The sequence below is a fragment of the Engystomops pustulosus genome, chromosome 4 (genome assembly GCF_040894005.1).
Source record: "Engystomops pustulosus chromosome 4, aEngPut4.maternal, whole genome shotgun sequence".
Lineage (NCBI taxonomy): Eukaryota > Metazoa > Chordata > Amphibia > Anura > Leptodactylidae > Engystomops > Engystomops pustulosus.
In genome coordinates, this window is record NC_092414.1 from 120,923,886 (window position 1) to 120,948,821 (window position 24,936).

A 24,936-nucleotide genomic window follows, 5' to 3' on the forward strand; every position below is an offset into this window, starting at 1 on the left:
TGGGGAAAAGCCACTGCTAGGTCGCTTAGGCAGTTGCCCCTCTCCTCTATGAGCAAGAGAATAAGGCATCTTAAATTCCAACGTGTTCCAACATATTTTGGGTGGCTTCAAGCTAAAAGCAAGACATTTAAAAAATTTGTGTGGCTGGCTTTAGCTTGCAAAATGCAAGTAAGTATCGTTTTTGGATACCTTAAATTAATTTTCACTTAATTGGTTCAGACCTAGCACAACATATTTAACAAAAGAAAGGTTAACACCCAGTTGTTAATTTATTCATAAATTCCTAGAATTCTAAAAAAAAAAATCTGTAATTTCATGATAGATCACGACTATCTGTATGCATTCAAATTCTGAATATGTTCTATTCACTGTAATATACACTACCACTAAAAAGCTTTATAGGTGAACTCAACATGACCTTCTCTAAACTTTGGAATGCACATGTGCAACTGGTCGATATTTCAGCTTTCACCAACAATGTTAGAGACCTCAAGGAGAGCGCTATGCATTAGCCACTGTTGTCACCAGACAAGCTTTTGGTTGTGGTTTTTCCATGTGGACAGATATGTCTAGCCAATACAGAACTGCACCACTTTTTTGAATGATACAGTGACCAGAATATATGACTTTAATAAGATCATTACTCCAGTACTTGTGCTTCTGCATGAACAACAAAGGCCCAATTTTATCTACATGGACAACATGGACAACAAGGGGTACTTTAAATAGAATGACCTGTATTCTCTCCAGAACTCAATCTCATTTAACACCTACTATATGTGTCGATGTGTCTGAAGTCGTAACTTTGTAACCCAGAACTCCAATGATATGTTGGGATGCCATGCCTCAGCAGACAATTAGATAACTTGTGAACACCATGAAATGTCATTGTCATGCTGCACTAGATGCTCAAGACCAAATGTCAAGTTTTCGAGACATTGACATTTTTTGTGGGGTATAGCTACTGTATACTGTATATAGACTGTTGTTGGCTTTTGTCCCAATATATGAGGTGATCAACATTTCATGTTTCTACTTATTTGCCATACGTATATCAATGTGGTTTGAACTTTATACGCTTCCCAAAAATTTTCAGCCAAAAGACGAATATCCATCATTTTTGTCAATAATATACGTACACATTCTTTATATGGCTTGCAGAGGATTGTCTAGACTTGAGGCTTGTGAGTAGTATTGAATGTGTGTGGTTTTTAGTAGTGAAATAATTATAAATGCTCAGTGGTTATTGAAGACATTGTCCTTTAATATATGCCATGTAGATGCCAAAGGAATGTAGTTGTTTCTGTTGTCTTTAGATCCTTGTATAAACAGTAATATGCTTTATATAACAATAGAGTGTGGTTTTTCTGATTACTACATACAATGAAATGCAGGCTCAGATGCAGTGCATGGCAAAACATCAGAGCAATGCTTATCCTCTGATGTGCTTAACCCATGCATCCATTTGTAAATATATCCATACAAATTTAACTTTTTCACTCTGGGAACATATGTCTAAAAGATGAGACTATATTTTAGCCAGCTACTGATTTAGTTAATGTGAAATATATTATCACATTTAGAAAAATGCGAAAGAGAGTGTGAGGAAATACAGGCTGTCCTCTAGTTAAAGACAGACCCCTCTGCCCACTACGACCTCTGGTGAAGCTCTGTGGATGCTTTACTATAGTCCTTGTCTGCAATGATCAGATGTAAGGTGTCTGAATGATAATCCTTGTGCCAATCACAGCAAAAAATTTTTGAAATCCCAATTATAAAATATACAGTTCAGACTTACATCCAAATTCAACTTAAGAAAAATCTTATGGAACCTAACTTGTATGTAACCCGGGGACTGCCTGTAAATTGTATGTCATGGCTATTCATAAGGCACAAACAATAAAGAAGATATGTCATTTGGGGTGCAAAGTGAAAGCTGTAAAAACCAAGCCCTCACGAAAATATTGCACATGCATTTTTTCTACCAATTTCACTGCATTTGGAATATTTTTCCTATTTCCAAGTACACGGTATGGAATATTTCATACCATCACTATGACATGCAATAAAAACAAACCCTCATACAGCTCTTTACATGGAAAAATAAAAAAGTAACAGATTTTTGAAGGTGGGGAGTAAAAAATGGAACCGCAAAAACCAAACAGGGCCTGGGTTAAAGTCCCCTTCTCTGATCTTACCCCCTCACACTATGACATTGAAAAAAAAATTAAACATTAATGCTCTGTCTTCCCTCTTCTCTTCATCTCTCTGTGCAGCATGTGACACGGTGACATCAAAATACTTTCCCCCTGCTCCTGGCAGCTGTATTAATCTGCTTGGAGCATGAGGCATAGTGTAATGACATCATTGTGTCTCCTGCTCTGTGTATTAGTCACGTGTCTGTGCTCCACTAAAGAACTCACCTCTATCTACGTCAGAGGACACAGATAGAGGTGAGCGTAAGAAATGCTGTCCTCAGGACCGGCATTAGGAGGTGACAAACTGGGCATTTGACCAGGGGTCCATATCCTAAAGGGGCCCCCGTAATCATTTCAATGGCAAGCAGATGTTTTGCCACAAGAGCTATTTATAGGCAATGTCTATGACACAGCACCTTATATAATACTGTACAGTAAAACTATAACCAAATATAAAATGTATATACAACAAACACATTGCAGACATGGTTCGGGAGTGCACCAGGTCCTACATAATAATGGACCAAGAAGGTCCAAGTTTGTTAATATGGTTGCAATTTTCTTATTTTCCTTACCTGTCCCCAGAAACAAGACGTGATACTTCCCATCCGCAGCATTTACTCTATCCACCACTATTTTTGTATACTTGTAGTCAGTGCCTGTTCTTATTAGAAGCGGTCTCTTATGTACTGGATAAATTGAGTTGAACATAAGTGGATGGTTTCTTATAAAGGTAACAACATCATCTGGGAATTCCTTTGTTGTGTGCACATTTGGAGTAAACGCACCTCCTGGGCACTAAAGAAAACACAATATATGGCATTACTGTATGACAACTCTGTATGCTATGCTTTGCATGACAGCTCTGTATGGGTAAACACAAAGGCATCATAAAATATGCTGGAAATACATGAAAATAGTCAATACAGCAAAGAGCAGAAGGGATGACTGAGGAAAAAGTAAGTATAAACTAACACAAACAAAGAAAATGACATAACTGAACATGTGTAGGTATTGGGTACGTGCATCAATTCCTAAATTTTTGCTCTTAGTGGAATATATTTAGCTAACAGTAAAACCAATAAGGACATCTGGGAGAACGGCAAATCTATTAGGAGATTGTTCTCTTATTTCATCTACAAGTTCCTCCACTCAAGTTTGATTGGTCTTTCTCATTACATTATTGAAAAAGTCATTAAACAAAGTGGTTTTCGTATTTCCCATATATAGGGCTTTCCAGGATAATTATATTAATTACCCATAGATCTCAAAGAAAATCAAAAACAAGTATGATAAACCAACGGTACCTAAAAAGGACTGTGATGGTGGTAATATTCTTAGATTTGTTTCCCTTGTTCTAAATCAACTGTTAAAATATGGTAATGATCCAAAGGGCTCCTCTGGGTGTTACCATAGCCCCTCTGTGCTGTAGCTTCACAGACTATAACATTGTCTCCCCCTCCCCCAGCACTTCCACCTTCCATTGACAGATGTAATCTCATAGCAGTAGAGGAGGGGGGGAGAGTGCTCTTACACAGTGTAACAGCCTGTAAAGTTACAGCACAGAGGAGGGGCTCTGGTAAAGGAATGGCTCATTAGTTTATCATTCTTGATTTTTATCATTCTTGATTTCCTTTAAATATCAGAAAAGTGGGTGCGATTAATCTTCAAGTTCTAATTTCTATGTAGTGGCCAGTGCAGGGAACTGCAGGGGAACTCTTATACAGTTAACTGATAAAGGTGGAAGCTCAGAGTACATTCTGGATACACAATATTTATTGATGTGTATAAAGTCTGACTATGAAAACTAAAAAAAAAATATGTGTGTCGACAACAATGATATAAAGGATTAAAAGATGGTTGGTCATAAACAGTTAAAGCATTTATCATATGATCTTCAACATCTCTATAGTTACTTACAGTAATTGACAACCCTGCTGTATATGTACAGTATATAATAATGCTTCTAAATATGAAGGTAGTACAATGCTGTATTGGTACCTACCGTACCAGGTCTTGGATAGGGGATTCTACCCTGGTAAGGTATCAGTTGGTGGTTTGGACCTTCTCTGTGCGCGAATGGACCATTAAAAACTGTTTGAATGTCAGACATGTGATAAACACATACAGCAGACCCCTTGAAAACTGAGCTGAAATACAAAATAGAATAATCATGGATGACAACACAAACAGTACAAAAAACATTTTACACCACTTTGCATATTTATAAGATAATTTACTACAAGCCCAATAATTGAATGCAATAAACAGCTAACAAGCAATAAATCTAAAGCTCATTTATTCTGACTGCCTCTATAACTTCCCAAGGAATGTTTTTCAGAAGTGAAACAAAACTTGTGCCTGGAAACAGTAGCTCTTTTTACAGTTTGCCTTTAGTCCTTTCATTCACACGGTTATTCCCTGGAGATTCGGATGCACATATTTTAAATGTTATATAGTAAAACCTGAAATTCTACCTACTGGCTAGCAACCAATACCTAGTTCTCAACAATTCAGCTCTTCTCCATTTTAACCATTTTCTATTTACATTTGTCAGTATTTGGAGGTCTAGTTCCTAAAATAAACTTTCCTTTTAGAACATATACTGAAAAATCACTGCCTGCACTCCACATGCACATTTCTTGACCCAAAATTTATATAATCTTTTTAAGTAGGCCACACGCAGCTGGAAATGGCATATAGAATATTGTTTTATTGGTCTACTCTGATAAGCTTCCTGAGCAGACTTCCAAATACACTTGAAGCTCTGGAAGGATAAAAGCTAATTGAAAATATATATTTATGAACTATTTTCCATAACATCATTGGCAATATGCCAAGTGGCCCTTTTAATGTTTGAGTATTTTGGTGCTTTATGACAGATGTTATTGTATAGCTTCACTTTGGCTTTTAAGTGAAGCAGTTGGAGAAAGAACATCACTTATTTTTTCAGTAAACTACAGCTGAGATAATTTTCATAGAGTTAAAGAGAACATTTGTCTGCCATACTAATGCACTTCTCATCCAAGTGAGGATGTTGCTCACTTGATCGTTTGTGTTTTTTTTCTCTTATTTTTCTAGAATAATTTCTACCATCAACAGACTTCTGCTGGAACTGCCAAGTAAATCTGAATATCATCAGCCCTTGGAATGCATAAAATTTCTGCCAGAAACATCTTAATTATAGTGGACAGATAATATACAACATTTCAGCCAGTGGAAGCCACCCACTACTTGAGAAGATACGCTTTAACAATTTGTTTCTCCTTCCAGTTATATATCCTCCATGAGACATCAGCAAAGAAAGCCAAATATTGGCTCCTGGTGTATAATAAGGGCGGGTGGGGGAAATAATGGCTATTTATATGTAATAAAGGTGATGGGGATGAAATAGTGGCTCCTGTTATATAATAAGAAGGGAGGGAGGTGGTTCCTGACATGTTATAAGGGGGGTGGAATAATGGCTACTGGTATGTAATAAGGGGGTAGAGACTAATAGCTGCTGATTTGTAATAAGGATGTGGGGAGGGGATAATGGCTACTGATATGTAATAAGGGTGTGGAGTTGGGAATAATGGCTACTGGTATGTAATAAGGGGGTGGGGAATAATGGCTGCTGCTATGTAAAAAGTGGGTGGGGATAATGTCTACTGGTATGTAATACAGGGGTGGGTAAATGGCTACTGGTAAGTAATAAGACAGTGGGGGATAATGGCTACAGGTATATAATAAGGGGGTGGGGGGATAATGGCTACTGGTATGTAATAAGGGGGTGGGGATAATGTCTACTGGTATGTAATACGGGGTAGGGGGATAATGGCGACTGGTAAGTAATAAGGTGGTGGGGGATAATGGCTACTGGTATGGAATAACGGGGTGGGGGAGATAATGGTTCCTGGACATTATATTATAAGAAAGGGGATGAGCAGTTCTGGATGGTATATCAATAAAGGGCTCCTGAACTGTAAATTATAGGGAGGGGGGCTCCCACACAGTATATTATAAGGGGGGGGCTCTCAGACAGTATATTAAAATGGGAGTGGTCCTGTACAGTATATTATAGGGATGGGGTGCTTCCTGGATGCTATACTAAAAGGGGCGCTCCTAGACCATAGCTGGGCTTATACACGAGTGGATAAAAAAAAATAATATACTCACCTTCTGATGTTATCCGTGTATGAAAAAAATAAACTCACCTTTTGATGCTCCAGTCAGCTCCTCTTCCTTCTCCTCTTCAGGTATAACAGAGTGGGCAGAGAGGTGTCCATGCCCGCCACACACTAAAATGTGGCGGTGTTGCCGCTGCTGACATCATAGTATGTGCCGGCAGGCAAAGGACATGGATGCGTCTCTGCCCGCTTTGTTAAACCTAAAGAGGGGAAGGAAGAGGAGCTGACTTGAGCATCAAAAGGTGAGTATATAAGGTGCAATGCATTTCATTATGGGGGGCTGCATAGTGCATTTCTTTACTGGGGGAGGGCTGCATGGGGCATATCTTTACTGGATGAGGGCTGCATGGGGCATTTCATTACAGGGGAGGGCTGCATGGGGAATTTCATTATATGAATAGGGCACATTTATTAAAGCCCCTGCAACATTTTTTTAGCTGACTTTGCACGTTCTTCTCAGTGTAAACTGCTTGCACATGTATTTATAAAGTCTCTGCAAAACATTTGTGTTGCAGCTGCATTATACCCGCAGTGACAGAAAATTCTACACTGAAAGGGCCGTTGTGGTGCACAATAATTTATAATGCAGTGTCTGAGAGAATTGTATCGCAAACCCTATGTTATAGGTGCACCTGAAAAAAGTTGGTGTCATAGCAGTGAGGAAGCACCAGATTCATGAAGAACGGGCACTACAATTCATGAATCTGACGCACCCTGCACACTCCACAGGCAAACTGAACTTAGGGCAGTTTGCACTATTTTTGATAAATGTGGGCCAATTATATATGTAATATGTAATAAGTATGTAATAGGTATATACTGTAAAAATACATTCATCTAAAGCAGATGGTGCAGTGGGAAATGATCAGCTATTCTAATCACTTACATTCTGTATGATCCCCTTATTATATGGTTAGTCTTATGTTACAGTCTGTGATGGGACACTTCTTTAAATAGATAAAGATAGACAAATTACTCCTGAGTGGTTTATAATATTTTTGAGTTTTCTCAAAAACACTTATAATAAAATATGCCAACAGGCATTACAAAGAATTTAAAACATGTTGGGAAATCCCATGTATGATAACAGGCTCTCAAAGGCTTTAGTTCTTATCTCCTCCACTCTTCAGATTACCAGCTAGCAGAATAAACATTAATATAATTTTGAATGACACAAAAATGTATAATGGACATATGCTTATCATGCGGTCTCTAAAATAGACATACCAGACATAAAGTAGTCAGCTTTAACTTATGATCTTCTTGACAAAGGTTATTTCTACAACAGTTGTGCAGAGGGTAGTAAGACCATGGTTTGGTATTAATGGTAGTAGTCTCCACTTATGAGACATTTAATAATCTAACATATAGGCAGTTACTAAACAACACCTGACATACATTCAGAATGTGTTCATAGATGCATAGATAAACTGGTCAGTTTATGTGAACAAACAGCTGGAAACACAAAATTAAACAACATAGTTGACTCGTATTTCACTGTGCTGTCTGCTGTAAGGAAAGGTGTCAGTTAAACTTAGGCCATAATGGCCTACAAGAAACAGGTTCCACTGAATGGCATACATCACCAGCTTCCATTAAACAAAGATGTTGGTCATGCCCTAGTGATGTAACTGTCCATATATACTTAGTGACCTAAAAAGGGAGACATTTTAAACACCTGCAGCAGCAAATCAATGCCTGCTGTAGATGTTCGCTTCTCCTCCTGCTGTCAGTGGGAAGGGGCTGAAAAAGAAGATATTATACAGTGGGAAACTTTGTAGCCTCTTCATCAGGAATCTCATATAAAGCTATTGTTTTATTGGAAGCTTAGTCTACGTCATAGCTAGTTGTATGCTTTTCTGTTTCAGTACAGCTTTTGTAATACAAATGATTTTATACCTTGAGGTTGTGAAAATTCCATAGACTAGAGTAGACCTGGGATTGTCCGCTTCCATGAGAAAAACATCCTCTATAGTAAAAAAAACAGATTTTAAATATTTGGACATCACTATTAGTCTAGTATATTTCATTTAGTAGTTTCCTTTGTACTAAATCTTAGAGGGATGCCTTAGAAAGACTTATTTTCACTTAAGTGCTGCATTGTAGGGTAGCTTAAAGGGAACTTGTCACCAGGAGACCCGTTTAAGCACTCCCCCAGTCCCCACAGAGCATAGTACATACACTGCCAAAGTGTTTTTGTATAAAAAATTGGCTTTACAGAAAAAAAGATATGTTATACAGTACCTTTCAACACCATGTGCTGTGTGACTAATAACTCGTCACCTTGTAGTGGCTGGAAAGGAGCAGTTCCCTCCAACCCATGGGAAACCACTCCTCCATGTGTCCTTTTCAAATATATGAAAACACCCATCATTTGGCTTAGCCACACCTCCTGCTCCTCTACAGCCACTCCCGAGTAATCGGAGTTATTTATTTATTGAAATAGGACACATGGAGGAGCAGTTTCCCAAGGGTTGGGGGCTGCTCTTTTCCAGCCACTACCAGGTGAGGAGTGCTTAGTCACAGGGCACATGGCATTGAAAGGTACTACAGTATATAACATATCTTTTTTTCTGTAAAAACTATTTTTTATGCAAAAACACTTTGGCAGTGTATGTACTATGCTCTGTGGGGACTTTGGGAGTGCTAAAAATGGGTCTCCTGGTGACAGGTTCCCTTTAAGGAGGACCATTTTCCAGGTTTTAAACCCACTAAACTAGTAGCCCACTCAGGTAGAGTATGAAAAATCCTTTCTATGAACTCTTTTATGTGAAATCTAGTCCGTTCACTTCAGAAGCAACTGTTCTATACTACCTAGAAACAACAAATGCTTTTTGTGTTATGTTAAATACTATGCGTATCTCAACTTTCAGATCTGGGTTCTGGCTTTAAAGGCTACAGAACCAAAGATACTGCTAAAGACATAATTTACAGATAAAGATGCAGTTCCCACTTATCTTTTAAAACTACCTGTATGTTCAGTCCTGCAGCTCACAATCCATAAGTCTAATGGAATCTTAAATAAGAGATCCCTATCTTTAATGAGACAAAAAACGTGTTTCTAGGTGCTATAGAACAGCAGATTGGGGCTTCTGAAATGACACTCCCCCTGCAACCACTAAACTTGACTCGTCTGATTTGAATGACTTTGGGGTAGATTATTTATAGGTAAATGGGAGATATTTCACATAAAAGAGGGAATTCTGCAAAGGACATTTCATCCCTTACCTGAGGGGCTACTATCTTAGTAGGTAAAACCTGGAGGCAGGTTCCATTTAACACTTTGTGTGATAATGGGTTTCCAGACAGATAATGGCCTATTATTGGGGGTCTGACAGAATTGTGTAAATCTAACAATGTAACATTTTCAGTTGTAAACAAGGTTAGTGTAGAGCGCATTCTTTTTCAAGTGTTTTCAATTGTTTTTAGGTGTACTTAATAAAGATTTGTATATATTTGCTATTACACTTGGTTTGGGTGATTTATATACACACCAATCTTTTTCTCAAGTTCTTGTAATCTATTCATATGTGGTGTGTGTCCCCATTGGGTATTTTTGGATGTAGCCATCTTTACAGATCCAGTGTAAAACATTTAGACACATCGGAGGAGCACAAATGCACATGCATAATGGACAAATGTTATTCCAAAAAATGCTTATCATGGAGATGTTTTCCTTTGCAGTATTCAGAGCCGAATACTTCAGTAATTCTGTTCCATATTGAAACACACAAAGTATTTACAGATCCATAGTATAAAGCTGTATGGGCACTGTATATGAACGTTTAGTGCAGGTACCTCTGCTGTAAGCACTAGCTGTCATGTACCGTAGGTTATGATGGTTGGTGAACAAATACCTTAGCCACTAGCAAACAACAGATATTTTGCGACACACAAATAATCACCCACCTAGCTCATCAAAATGAGTCTCTGTCCCATCATCATCCATCACCGAGCACACAAGTCTTGCCTTTAGAAATGTTGTCCACTTGTTAACAAGACTTCTTTGACCACCAATATCATTCTAGAAAAAGAAGATGTTATACTTCATGTGAACCAGTGGATAATACTTGGCAAAATGTTAGTTGAGATACTGATGGTCACCTGTAGCTCATATAATTTTACAAGGTAAAAACATATTTTTTTGCCATTTGTGCCCACTGTGTTTGGACACAGTAGCATAGTACAGGAGATACACATTAAAGGGTGTTTCCCATGAAAGAAAATCCCCTAGTGATGTTAACACAGTAAATATCACTTATCCCCTTACTTTACAATTATACTTTTATATACAATATACTTATTTACTTTTTACTATACAATTATAGTTTTATTGCTGTTTTAGCTCCTATCACTCCCTAGGCTGCTCAGTGCAAAATCCCGGGGTGTGGACTGGGACTCTTTAAGCAGACACATTATGATCCATCTAGTTCTGTGGGGTGACAATGTTGTTAGATTATCACGGTACAGGTGTATATTCACTTTCCTCTGGTTTCTGACATTGTAATGACACACTGATACATAGAAAGATATCTGAGACAGATCAGAGATGAGATGCCTATTACACAGGGGTATGACAGACAGAGGGTGATAGACCATTACACTGTTACCCTTTTAGCTCTGCTACAACTGTGTTCTCACAAATATGATCCCGCTGCAGGGGGCGTGGCTACAGAAATCCAAGATGGCTTCCCCAACCCTGAAGTCAGAAGTTACAGGGTCGTGTCTAGGGGCAAATGAAATTGTGTACCCCAGGACTGATAGACAGGTTGGAATTATATCTGTGAAATGCTGTATTTTTGTTAATAACAGTGAATTAGAAAATGTGTTTTTTTTGGTATCCTGAGTATATATAAGAAACCTGTCTTCGTGGGAATACCCCTTTAAGGCCTGTAACACATGCTGTATTTTGATGCAAATGCCATTTTAATTTTTACGTTTTAGGCCCCCAAAAAACAAACAAAACAAAAAGCATCACTCTAAACTGAATAGTGAGGATATGACTCAAACGTTCTACGAAGTGCACACATTTCTAACAGGTACATCTAACAATACATGGTACACATATTTGTAAGATTGTATAATAATTCAAAAATAAATTAATATGTAGGTAAGTTTTCAAAGACACATCATAAAATAGATATTTACACAAATGAAGAATGAATTATCAGATCTACAAAGTCATGTACTATGCATGGTCATACCAGTGCTTTGATGGAACAACACTTCTTTTCTCTATTTCAGTAATGTTCTTCTATTAAACGTAATTAAGCTGGACGTTCTCCAGACGGAAAAAGAGTTATGAAGCACATTACATGCACTAGCCCATGCCTTCATTCTAGAGCTCATCAGGAGCAGGAAATGTGTTTAGAACAAATGTAATTATTATTTTATTACATTGTCAGTCACTGCTACAAAAGAAGAAAACATGTCTTACCGGGCAAACTCTAGCTATCATGGAATGGATCTGCTTGGTACTGCCACTATTATCAGTCAGCCTCTCCTTGAGAAAGAAATACACTTTTGCATCGTTTGGATCTGTTCCATCTGGCAGGAGCTGGGCATCCACAAAAATTGGTTCTAGAATAAAAAATATTTATGACATGTAGCTTACTATGTACCCATATGTCTAATGTTAACAGCATGCTCATTTTTGTATCAGTCTATTAACATGAATTGAGACATCTATAGCATCGGTGATGATCTATCAAGTAATCAGTGAATGTCGATACTCCAAAATGACCAGTATTACCAATATTGTGTATGAGATAAGACCCATGGGCCCACATTTATCAATAGTGACACAAACTTCACTTAGTGGAGATTCTCTTATTTGATTGAATAATGGTGTATGGTCTTCAATAATCTCACGCACCTTGCACTTGCTTTCAGCAATTGAACCCAAACCATAGCACCAAGAATAATCCCACTATTTCTTTATTATTTTGTTGTTGGAGTGTTGCCATTTTCCTGTTCCAGTTTGTTTGTTTGTCTAGCTAGCTATCTACCAAAGTGATAGACAGCATTCCATGATTTCCAAAAGCGGGGGTTACTTTATTTACCTTATGTGCTTGAAAAAGGCTTAGGATATACAGAGTAAACATCACCCAACAATGTAGCTATTGTTTTGTAAGTTGTGGAGTACTGCCTATTGCTTGGGGGTATTCTTCTTGGTTGTACACCCACTGTGGAGTACCAGTACATGTTTTAAGAATATGTACATGTTCATTTCCACTTGAAGTTAGGCTACTTTCACACCGCCCCAGATGAAGCTGAAAGGGCGAAACCTAGGTCGGGCATGAGGTCCTCTGGCGTTTTTTAACCATTGTGATATGCACGCTTTTAATATTGTTTGTGAGTATGCTGGAATAAAATTGTTTTTACTCTTATCCTTGGTGATCTGCACCATCTGTCCACATTCTTTCTGATACAGAACCGGTGCATAACAGTGTAGCGTGGTCTCCCATAGGATCCAGTATAGAGAAGTGAACACCGTGACAGGAGGAATTACTGAGGAAATTTCTTCAATCTCCGATCTATAAGGAACTGGGTGAGACCGTTCTGTGGAACTCTCAATTCTAACCTTTTATTGTGGAGTTAGAGCACTAACATTGTTTTTTTTATGTGTGTTTTTCTGGCTAATTTGGGAGTTTTGCCAAGTTAGTAGCTCCTCCAGTATTTGCCTCCCTTTTTCCGGATACTGCAACACAAATTTATTTCTACTTTCACACTGCCGTTTGTTCGCCCTGCTGCAGTCCGGGCGAGCACACAGTAGTGTCGTATAGAGGAGGAGGAGGGGGCTTAAAGAGCAAAAGCAGTGCATTCAAAGAAAGAACTGTATTTGCAAAGCACTTTGCTGCTCATCTTTTTCCCTAGACCAGCAAACACCACACAGATCTTTATGTATAGTCTTCATCACTGTTTCTATGTCTCCTATACTTTTCAGGTCACAGATTTTTTAAGACAACTTTTATTGCCTTGACTTATTCCTCACCCTTCGGAATAGCCCTCTATTATTGCATTTGTTTCAACATTGCTATTTTTCTAACCTGTTATCCAACCGGGTCTTGTTTGCAGTTCTGTATTTTCTATTTTTCTAACCTGTTATCCAACCTGGTCTCGTCTACAATTCAGTATTTTTTACAGCACTACTACAATTTCATGTGTTTGAAAAAGGTGTAAAAGCAGCATATCTTTGTGTTATAAATCTTTAAATCTAGTGCCTGTAAGGAAATTTCTAATACATTTATAGCATAGTATATATTTCAAATGTATATAAGAAACAATGTTATATATCAGATAAAGGAAAATGATGTTTTCTCCTCTTATCAGGCTATGTGGGTGCAAGATAAAATTAGAGGAGCAGAACCTTCTCTACTCTGTACGCAGTGTATAGGAGACATTGTAGAAGCTTGTTCCAGGAAGAACTGGAACTTACATTCATCCTGCTGAGAGGAAAATTGGTGAAAAAGCAAAAAGAAGTCACCTGAAGTTCAGATATAATGCTACTCCCCACAACAGTATATACCCAACAGCTTATTCTGAAAACATTAAAACATACTTAAAATGGCAAAGAATCTTACCACTTAACCACTTAGAGTTGTGCTGATCTGTTCTCACTGGATTGCGTTTTGTAAGACTGCGAAAAATTGCTGAATCAGTGCCCATGAAATCAATATACATTCCAGAAAAGAGCTCTTCATCTGTAGAACAGTACATTGTCAAAAAGAAAGATCATTCATAAACATGGTAAAACATATTAAGTGACATATAATACACATGCTAAATCATCCAAACGTTACACTATTGCTCTAGATTATATGCAATAGACACATCTCTCAATAACAAACCAAAGGGGGAAAAAGCCAGGTTATGAAAGTTCTGTGGCAGGTTTTTAAACTCTCAATTGCTATTTAATGTCTGCAATTAGTTTTATGACATAATAATCTTCTGTCATGTAAATGGCTACATTTATCTGTGGATATTACCTTGGGGCACATAGCTCACTCATTAGCCTAGGATATACAGGCACAATTCACATTACATAATAGTCCTACTGTTCTGTGGCATAGCTTCACATTTACTTAATCACATATCCAAGCTATCATATACATAGTAACAAATACATAGTATGGTTTTATTTTAGTCCAGTGTCCCTGCTGATGCTTTATGTGTATTTTATACTAAAGAGATCGATGGCTTCACATCTGCAGTCAGCATTCTGAACTTTTGCACTCACGTCTCAGTCCAGGAATAACATAACATCAATAAGTCTATAAACACGAGCCCAGTAAAACATGTCTGTAAATTGCATCCTATGTGTACCGAATCAAGATTCTATATACACCTCTCATACAACCTGTGAAGGGTGAGATATTTCTTTATAATCTGCGGTATTATAACTTGACAACTGTGAGTAATGACATTTTTTTTATTTTCCACAGAAAGTCTATGGAAACTATTTTATCATTCCTTGTGGCTATGCAGCCTTACCTTTAAACAGTAGTACAAGATTAATTTGGAACACAGAACTGTCTATAAGCTATGATGAAATATATATATATTATATATATCGGGTGTGGACAAATGTAAATTAATGGAAAGCCAGCAGCTAAGGCAATTTGTAAAGAGGTTTGAAGGTTAACTCCAGCCAAACATAAAAGTTTTTTTGATTAAATAATATTTAAACTTTGTAACCTGGGAGTCTAAATTGCAGTATATTACACCACACATAGTGCCTCCTGAATAGTCGAGAAATATAGTACATATACCGGTGATAGTAAAAATCACAAGCTTTATGGCAATAGTCCCAGCCACTTTGGTTGTCTAGCTGATAGAAAACTACATCCCTCAACGTACCCTAAAACTAGTGGCTGTATAGGTGAATGGGTTAGGCTAGACAATCATATGTTGGTTACATATGGCCTACAAAATCCATGAACAGGAAAGATGAGTAATATTCAACTATTACACTCTCCTTCAACCTACACACATCTGACACCATGTTAATAAATATTAGCAATCTGAGTAACAGGTAGAAAGCATCCAAATGTAACTTTTCATGTACTATCACTCTACAAATCAAAAAAGGTAGAGATACATACACTAAAACCAAAAGATGGACCTTTATATGCAAGATCAATGAAGCAATGGTCACCAATTAAATAGAAGGCTGGATCTTACCCAAGTAGCAATAGTTGAAGGAATCAGAGTCAAAGTCAAGAAGGGTTAGAGCCCGATAACAACTCTATGATGGGATAGCTAGACCCTAGATTTAAACTGTACCCTAGTGGATCTGCAATGACTCCTGCCGTTACTCCTCCTCTCCTTTGAAGAGGATAGTTTGCCCTATTCAATCCCTAATTGACATCCCAAATCATTTATTCACATCATATTATTCCTCTAGAGCGGTATAAAATCACTTCTTTCATCAGGGGAAAGGCCAGCAGCAATGCCCGCAAATGACTTTATAGAACTGCAACTAGTTCCATAAGGTCTAAGTGCAGTGCCACAGAACACCTAACTCAAACGCCACCCTGGCCTGGTCTGCTTTGATCTAACTTATACTGGTCCATGTTTTTTTGGGGGGTGAATGCTTTTTAAGATTTCTGTTAACTTTTTAATGCATATGCATTTTTAATGCTTTTAGCAAGATTGCATGAATCAATAGTACAGGACATAATGGCAAACTTTGTAATATATTGTATTAAAGAAATTTGTTCCTGCGCCCTTCTTTAATCTCTTCCTTTTTTATGCTCTTAGCAGTTTTGTGTAAAGGAGCTTTTTTGGTTATACACAGCTGATAACGTTCCTAGACTTAACTCTTTACATAATCTTTTTATAGTCTTATCTCCTTACAGAGCTAAATTATGAAGTAACACATGTCTAAGTATGAAAAAGCCTCATCTTCTAATTTGTTTGGGGTGTATGGTATTTGAGGAAGTTTATAGATCCACTGCTCACTACAGGAGAAAGAAGGAGTAAAAAAAGCACAGAGAAGCCGTTTACTAATATCACCTGCACTACTACTTTCAGAAATAAAATAAAATTCTTGTGTGTATCTAGAAAAAAAAACACAACTACACTGCATCTAGCGATTGCACATACTGAATCTTTTCTTGTAAAACAATATGGTGTATTATTCTACTCAGCACCACTTAAACATCAAGGGATCCCTCTACAGAGATTAATCTTCACATGGGATAAGTAGTTGTTTCTTTATAAACTGTTCTACTTGTGTTTTTTCTCTTGAGGTGACTTAGATCACGGTTTCACCACATATGATTATCACAACAACGCATTTGCATCTGTACTACAAACTAGGAATATAAACATGACTCTAGCACATAAATACTCACTGATCATAACAGAAACTGTGTTCACTTTTGGATTGAAAGAACAGCGCCCTTTTCCAGATTCATTCTTGGAGTCAATTAAAAATATATGGTCCTAGAATATGACAGAACATGAATATTTGTCATTATGGTAATAGTTAACATCAATAAGACATAAGCTGTGCCACTCACTTTAACTTCTTTTATTGCAGGATTTACTTCATAGTAACGTTCTTGCACATGCAAATATCTGGTGATTTAACACCAATGAATTGCTACAATGTCTGATACTATGTTAGAAGACAAATCTGCAGCACATGCTTCTATAACAGCCTTTTGTTCAAGAAATCATGAATGGCGTCTTTGATATTTAGCGTGACTGTGCAGAAAGAATGCTTCCTGCGACCTTTCATGAAGTACATTCTTGTAGTGTCAGACGTAAACCTAATACAGAGGGCAGACTGGTAAATGACTCCAATATCTCTTAATAGAAGACGCAATTATTTCCCCAGGCAGGGTGGGTTTTGTACATAGTTCATGCTTGTCAGTTAATGCCTCTGGTAAATTGTATTTTAATATATGAATTATAGTGACCTTTCTTCTGCAAGTAGGCCAATTTTTTTTTTTTTAGCCTAAATATTTGAACATGTATCTTACTAAAGATACCACCCTGCCAGGACCTTTTGATAGTATTCATTAATATAAGATCAAAGTCCTGGCAGGACGACTGTTCATGGGCAGATACAGATCACATGACCATCCTTCTGCGGCCATTTTATAGTCAGGAATGTCTGGCTGATGAGATAAAAGACAAAAGGCTTCACTTCACATATCAAGAAAGTAGTGAAGAACGTAAATAAATAGATGTATATTGGTAAATTTCCTAATATTCTGCCCCTACACTTACACACACATTACAGTAACATGAAGCAAAGTGGCCAACCCCTTTAATATTCAGACATTTTTAACATTAGCTAATAAATAACTTATGGTTAACTGTACTATACCTCAGACCTGCGACCTCTGTTGACATAGGTGCAAATTGGACTGAAGGCTCCACTTCCACATATGTACAAATGAGTTCGATTGAAGCTTTGAATTACTCGTACAAAATTGCCGCAACCATGCTAGAAGAATAAAGAGAAGTGTTGTTATATTAGAATACAGATTTCAATTTAGATTAAATATATCAAAACATTTTTTGAGTTTTTTTTCTCTCCTCCTGCTAACTCGATGGGTAGGTATATGGAAGGAATTTCGGGTATCCTATCCTATCCTGGTAAAGGAAATCAACTGTATAAAATCACACAGAAATCACTTACGTATAGAACCAGGCACTGTGACTGTGATAATCTTATATTTGTTAACCATGCTCTCCTTCCTTCCAAAATCCTTTTAAAATTATGCTAATGAGCCAAAGGGTTCCTGGAGGCTGTTACCAGAGCCTTTCTGTGATACACTGTCTGTGAAATGTTTACCTGTATGAAGATAATTGCCCATAAATGTAGACATGTTGTCCCTTAGAAACAAGATAGCTGTCCTTGGATACGACCAGCCCCGCAGTGGTCATGCATGCACTACTGAGACACCTGACTTTCTGGATTTAATGTTCATTACCACAAGACGGCTGTCGGATGCACAGTAACAATCCCTGTGCAATCCCTCCAGCACAGATGGATACATCTCCAAGGACAACCATCTTGTTTCTAAGGGACAACATGGCTACATGGGAAATTATCTTCACACATGCACACTTTTTTAATAACATCCAATTCAGAAAATGTATACATAAATAACAGATGAATTCAATTAAATGTCAATGCCCAGATGAGAAGACCCCTTTAAGAATAATTTTTGCACAAAGTGCACCAATAGCATCTAAGCAAGCGAGTACATCAAGCGAATCAAAGGATATACTGTATAGTATGTAAATAACCAGATGTTTTCAGTATTACAGATCCCTTTCTGTATATGGCTCTGTGATGTTGTTATATGTGTTCTGCTAATATATTTACTGTCAATGGGGCAGATTTACTTACCCGATTTATTCGTGATCCAGTGGCGCGTTCTCTGTGGAGGATTCGGGTCTTCCAGCGAATCACTAAAGTAGTGCACCCGATGTCCACCAGGTGTCACTGCTGTGCTGAATTCCGTCGGAGTTCACTGAAGTTCACCTAGCTACGCTGGGTGCAGGTAAGTGCGTGTCAATTTTTTTTTTAAATACGGCAGTTTTTCCGTTTTCTTAGGGCCACACCCCTTGATTTCCGTCGCGTGCATGCTGGCGCCGATGTGACACAATCCGATCGCGTGCGCCAAAAACCCGGGGCAATTCAGGGAAAATCGGTGCAAAATGGTAATAATCGGGTAATCCGAGGTAAAAACTCGATTCGGGCCCTTAGTAAATGACCCCCAATGTGATTTGCATGTTCTGCCCAGCAACAGTGAGGTTTGGAGCAGTCTGGTTTGGGGCAGTTGTTACTAGTGATGAGAATAACGGCTCTTCTTAGTGAGCTAGCTCTTTTGGTTTCGCTCACTAAGAAGAGCCGGCTTTTCTGGATCCTGGACGGCTCCCTAATAGGGAGCCACAGGCCAGTCAGTCACCAGACACCACACTCTTTTTAACCCGATTTTATCAGCTTAAAATGGGCGTGGTGAGCCGTTTAGGGGCAGGGTTTAGTGAGATCACGTCGTTCACGCGAATGAGCGGGCTCTTTGTGCCGGCTCGTTCACAAACGACCTATCACTAGTTGTTACAGACAGAGCAAAGAGAAGCATGGAATAAAGTTGTCTCTGAGCCTGCAGTCGAGGGATTCAGTGTGGGTTCCTTCTACATCATAGGGATTCCTACCACGACATTACAGGTTCCAAATCAGTTTTTGATTCACTCTTTCCAAAAAGTAAATCGGTTTCAAATCACTGATTTTATTTTGAACTATTTCACATAAGATTTGCATGTCAGTAAAAATAATAAGTATGGTAAAAAAAAAAAACACAACTACTAGTATATGCTGCATGAAAAAATAGTGCATAATTCAACCTTCAACAGTCCGGAGCAATTCTGTCACTTGTGTCCCCAGCCTTATTAGTTAGTAGGACACAAACCAGACTATTTGGATATGTCAATAGGCCTCCAGTACTTATGTGTTATTGAGCTGCTGACAGTTTCCAGATAGCAACAGATTTTGTCTAAGCTGTACAGAGTACATATACCTAATAAAAAAGAATGACAGCACCAAAAGAGGTAATGGAGTCGTATTAAAATGATGTTACATTTAGCTTATCTCATCATTGTATAGATCAAACAGCTAAGGATATGCCTATGTTTGTAATGCACCATGGAGAGCAGAAATATACACTCAGCGAACCCACATAACTGGCACAGGCCTCTACCAGATGCACATTTCAGCCACACTGTCACAGACATTTCCTTCAATGATGTAAACATTAGCACATGATAAATAACAACATTTCATCATGGCTACTCTGCTATCAGTTCAGGCAGGAAATAGTTCACATTAGAGTCATTCTTTATGTAGGCATCGCCCTTCTATGAAGAAATGACAAATTTATGGAAAAGTTGGATAGAGATGTATATAAATGATCACCTGAATAACTCAGAACTGACATTTTTTTTCTATTGTACATTTGACATTAGAATATCTATTCAAATGATTCTAGAGTAAACCATATAGGCTTGGGGAAGACAGAGAAGTGTCACCATGCTTTGGTTAATAGCAGCCCAGTTACCCACTCACAGTGGGTATTAATCTGTATTTATTGTTGCAGGCCTGAAATGCAAAGGTCAAAATCTACAAGAGACCTGCTGGTGTGCTACAGCAGATTTTCAAGAAACCCTTCTGACTTTTCTGGTTAGTAGTTCAGCAATGTTTGTCCAATGTAGCCCCAGACACAATGGGGCATGTTTATTAATGGTTTTATATGTTTTTTTTGTTGGGCAATCCCAGGTTTTTTATTTCTTTCTGCTTGTTCCAATTTAGAGTGCTGATGCCATAAAATCCTCAGTTTTCTGACACTCACAACTTTTTTGTTTTGCATGTAACTTTCTGGGCATAATTTCTGGTGCATAATCAGAGCATCAAAAAGCAAGTCTGCTAACTTAAGCCTTCATGAATGTGCTTTGTCATTTCTGACGCTCATTTTTTCATCTTACAGTGTGCCAAATACATGAAGGCTGTGCACCGCAATATAAAATCTGAGTACAGAACATCACTAAAATAATGAATGCCAATAACTGCATGTTACCTCTTTTAACCCTTTACTGACCCATGACGTAATAGCACGTCGAGGGTCCGCTGCGGGTGCACGGAGAGGTGCGTTATCCCATACAAAAAGATGGTGGTGCCCTTGGTGAAGATCGTCCCTCCCTGTGACGTCATCGGGGAGTGCCCATCATTTGCCATGACAGCCTTGGGTCTTCCGAAGACCTGTGGCTGTCTCGTTGTAACCCATTGATTACAATGAGTGATTAACACATTGTAATGAATGAGGAAGTAAATCCCCATATACTGCCGTACTGTAGTATGGCAGAATATGGTAAGATCAATCAGACAACCTAGGGTTAAAGTACCCTAGGGGGTCTGAAAATAGTAAAAATAAAAAAAGTAAAAAAAAAAATTATATTAAAAAAAACCTAAAATTCAAATCACCCCCCCCCCCCTTTCCCTAGAAGTCATATAAATATAAATAAACAGTAAAAATCATAAACAAGTATATAATTATAACAAAATATAATTACGGATTTTCACTGCGTTTAACCCCGTAACGGAAAATAGCGCCCAAAGTCGAAAATGGCACTATTTTGCAATAAAAAGTGATCAGGAGGTCGTACAGTCCTAAAAATAGAAGTATTGAAAACGTCATCAGAAGTCGCAAAAAATGACACCCCAGAAAACAGCATGTCACAGAGCTCTTTTCATGTAAAAAAAAAAAATTATAGATTTTCGATGGTGGGGAGTTAAGGGCCAGGTCTTTTAAAAGGACAGGGTATATTTTCCTTGAATGGTGGGGTCCAACAACTAGGTTACTTACTGATTACTATACTCCAGATGAATTTAATAGCTTAATTTGTATATGCACAGTTACTTGTGATCCGTGCCAGCACCAATTGTGGGTGTTATTGGCGGTAGTGGGAGCAGGCTGAACAAACCTGGACTTCTTGATGAAGTCTGGGTTCAGGTTTCGGGACTTGAACCCACAATGCTCGTTACGGACCTGAACATTGAGGGTTAGGTTCTGCTCATCCTTAATCATAGTACCTGAAAATTGTAATATAACCATACTAAACAACGCATTCAATTTTCATAGTCTCGTTTATCCCTAAGGCCCCTTCTACACTGGCGTTTTTCACGCGCGAGTTCTGCGCGTGCATTTGACGCGCAGAACTCGCATTGCACTCTGTCCCATTGTATTCAATGGGTCTTTCTCCATTTGCGTGGTTTTGAACGCGCGTGCTTGCGTTCGTTTGCACGCGCGTCAAAATCGCAGCATGCTCTATTTTTGCGAGTCACGCGCGTTTTTCACGCCCCATTCAAGTCTATGGAGATGCATCAAGAACGCATTGCACTCGCAATCATTGCAAGTGCAATGCGAGTGCAATGCGTTTTAAACGTAAGGGTTGCTAGGTGACCAGAATAACATTATTTCCCCTGCTCGCGAACGATCATTTAATTAATAAAACACAGTGAAGAACAGTGAAGAATAGAATAAAAACAGTGAACACAGTGAACACAGTGACCACAGGATCATTTAAGATAAAAACACAGTGCAGAACACAGTGCAGAATAGATTACAGATGTTCGGCACATCTGCTTACTTGTCGGGAGATACGCGCGGAGCGGTGCGAACAAAATAGCATGTGAAGAACAATATATATGTGTGTAAAGAACACATTGCAGATGTTTCCATACATCTGCAATGTCTTCTGCACACATATATATTGTTCTTCACATGCTATTTTGTTCGCACCGCTCCGCGCGTATCTCCCGACAAGTAAGCAGATGTGCCGAACATCTGTAATCTATTCTGCACTGTGTTCTGCACTGTGTTTTTATCTTAAATGATCCTGTGGTCACTGTGTTCACTGTGTTCACTGTTTTTATTCTATTCTTCACTGTTCTTCACATCTGCTAAATTGTCGGGAGATAATATACGCGCGGAACAGTGAAGAATAGATCGCAGATGTTTGCAAATTATCAGAAGACATTATTTTTCAATTAAATAACACATTTTAATCCCAAATCATGGTCCCTTTGAAAAATGCTCGAGTCTCCCATTGAAACGCGCGTCAAAAATGCGCCGAAAACGCAAAAACAACGCTAACAACACGCGCGTGAAAAACGCAAAAACGCAAATTACTCCAAGGAAAAATGGAACAAAAACGCAGCCAAAACGTCAGTTTTTCACGCATTGCACCCGCACGTGAAACGCAACGCTAGTGTGCAAGAGGCCTTAAGGTTTGCAGAAATCCATCTTACTATCTTACATGCAGGCACTATATAACTAATGATGTAATTTACAATAATAAATGATAAGATCTTATAACTTAACAAAGGTTTTCGTTAAAGCTTTTGCTTGCCAAGTTTGTCTGTCTGACTTCATCATCCTTGCTCTCACATGTGTACATGACACTTAGAAACAAGTTGGTGCATATTTCATGTATAAATCAGGAAATTTAATTAACATTTTTCTGAAGAGAACATTGAGTCCAGAATAATTGTGTTGTTTTGTTTTCACTTAATGAATTCCACAACAATAATATAGATTAGACTAGAAGTCTGGATATTTTTACAGTATTTTATTTTTTAAACCAAAAGAAGTTGGGATGATATCTGCAAAAAAATTATCTTGAATGGTTATGGAACATTTATTTAGTATACATTTCCATGGGCGTGGGGATGGTGAAGCACCATTGATATACCACAAATAACAGTAGATAAAATACAACATTTTGCACGGATATCAAAGATATATTTTACCTTAAAAGCAATGTCCATATAGAGCAAATAAAAGAAAGAATAAGACATAATGTACAAAACTGTCTAAAATTTTTTTTATTTTGTTGCCCACAACAACCAATCACATTGTAGCTTTGTGTTCTTCAAAGTTCAGGTGTGATGAATTATGACGGACAACAATGTCAGATTTTCTTTCAGACAACTTTTTTTGCTTGCCAGTTTTCTGTCTGAATACAATTTTATGTTATTTTTTCCAATAATTGCTTTCTTTCATCAATTTCTTAGCAATGGGCAAGGTACTGCAGCAGCAGGAAATATTGCAATCCAGATTTGTTGGGGACTTCCAGTGTTATGTCAGGCAGGTATTAGTAATGGCAGACTAGTTTACATTTCTCTCCTGAAGCTAAACAGTGATGACTGCTGATATTACAGTAATATGAGGTAAGCAGTCTGCTATTACTAACACTGCACTGCTAAGGCTTGGTCTTTGTAATGACATAAAACAGTTTATCCTGGTCATTTCCGTTTAAGAATAGCTTTTCTATACACAGGTCTGCAATGCCAAAAAAGGAAATATTTAATCTCCCTATTGTTACTAATAAAAGGTGTCACTTTTTCAATAAAAATGATCAATTATGAAAGGAAATCTACCATCAGAATCAAGCATTATAAACCAGTGACACTTAATCAAAGATCCAGGCACTGTAACTGTGGTAATCTCTTTATATTTGTTATCCATGGCCTCCTTCCTTCTAAAATCATGCTCTTGAGCTAGAAGTGCTATGGAGGGCTTTACCTAAGCACCGCAGTGCTCTATCTTCACAGGCTGTTACACTGAGCAGGTCACTCCTCTTGCTCCCACAGTACTTCACCCCTCGGTCTGCCTGATGTTATCTCATTTGTGAGTTTCAGCACACAGTGAGAGGGGGAAGCACTCCCACACAGTCTGCACGTTACCATAATAAAAAAAATAGATTTAAGAAAGGAGTGCCTTGGATGACAATTATAAGATTTCCACAGTTACAGTGCCAGGATCTATGAGTAAGTTTCCCTGGTTTATCCATGCTTGATTTTGATGGTAGATTTCCTCTAAGTAGTAGAAGTAAATAGTATAGAAGAGCTGTGCAGTTCTTGCCATGGAAGCTTCTTTGGAGAGAAGATTCTCTTACATGGTGGTATTTATTATATCTCAAGTCTTATGACTTTCATATATAGAATATATAAAAGTTATAGAGAATGAGTTGCTCCTGTTCCTAACTTT

At 38.0% G+C, this 24,936-nt stretch overlaps 1 protein-coding gene across 2 annotated transcripts in view; it reads right to left on the bottom strand.

Annotated features, from left to right (window-relative positions):
* SEMA3C (semaphorin 3C) overlaps positions 1-24,936 on the bottom strand; it is a 117,116-nt gene that overhangs the window by 32,266 nt on the left and 59,914 nt on the right. For both annotated transcript variants that reach the window (XM_072147257.1, XM_072147258.1), the window contains exons 5-12: positions 17,709-17,828; positions 16,726-16,816; positions 13,951-14,070; positions 11,805-11,947; positions 10,277-10,391; positions 8,267-8,336; positions 4,204-4,348; positions 2,774-2,996 (exon numbers count right to left, since the gene is read on the bottom strand). In XM_072147257.1, coding sequence (XP_072003358.1) covers positions 2,774-2,996; positions 4,204-4,348; positions 8,267-8,336; positions 10,277-10,391; positions 11,805-11,947; positions 13,951-14,070; positions 16,726-16,816; positions 17,709-17,828 — 1,027 coding nt within the window. The remainder of the gene's footprint in view (positions 1-2,773; positions 2,997-4,203; positions 4,349-8,266; positions 8,337-10,276; positions 10,392-11,804; positions 11,948-13,950; positions 14,071-16,725; positions 16,817-17,708; positions 17,829-24,936) is intronic.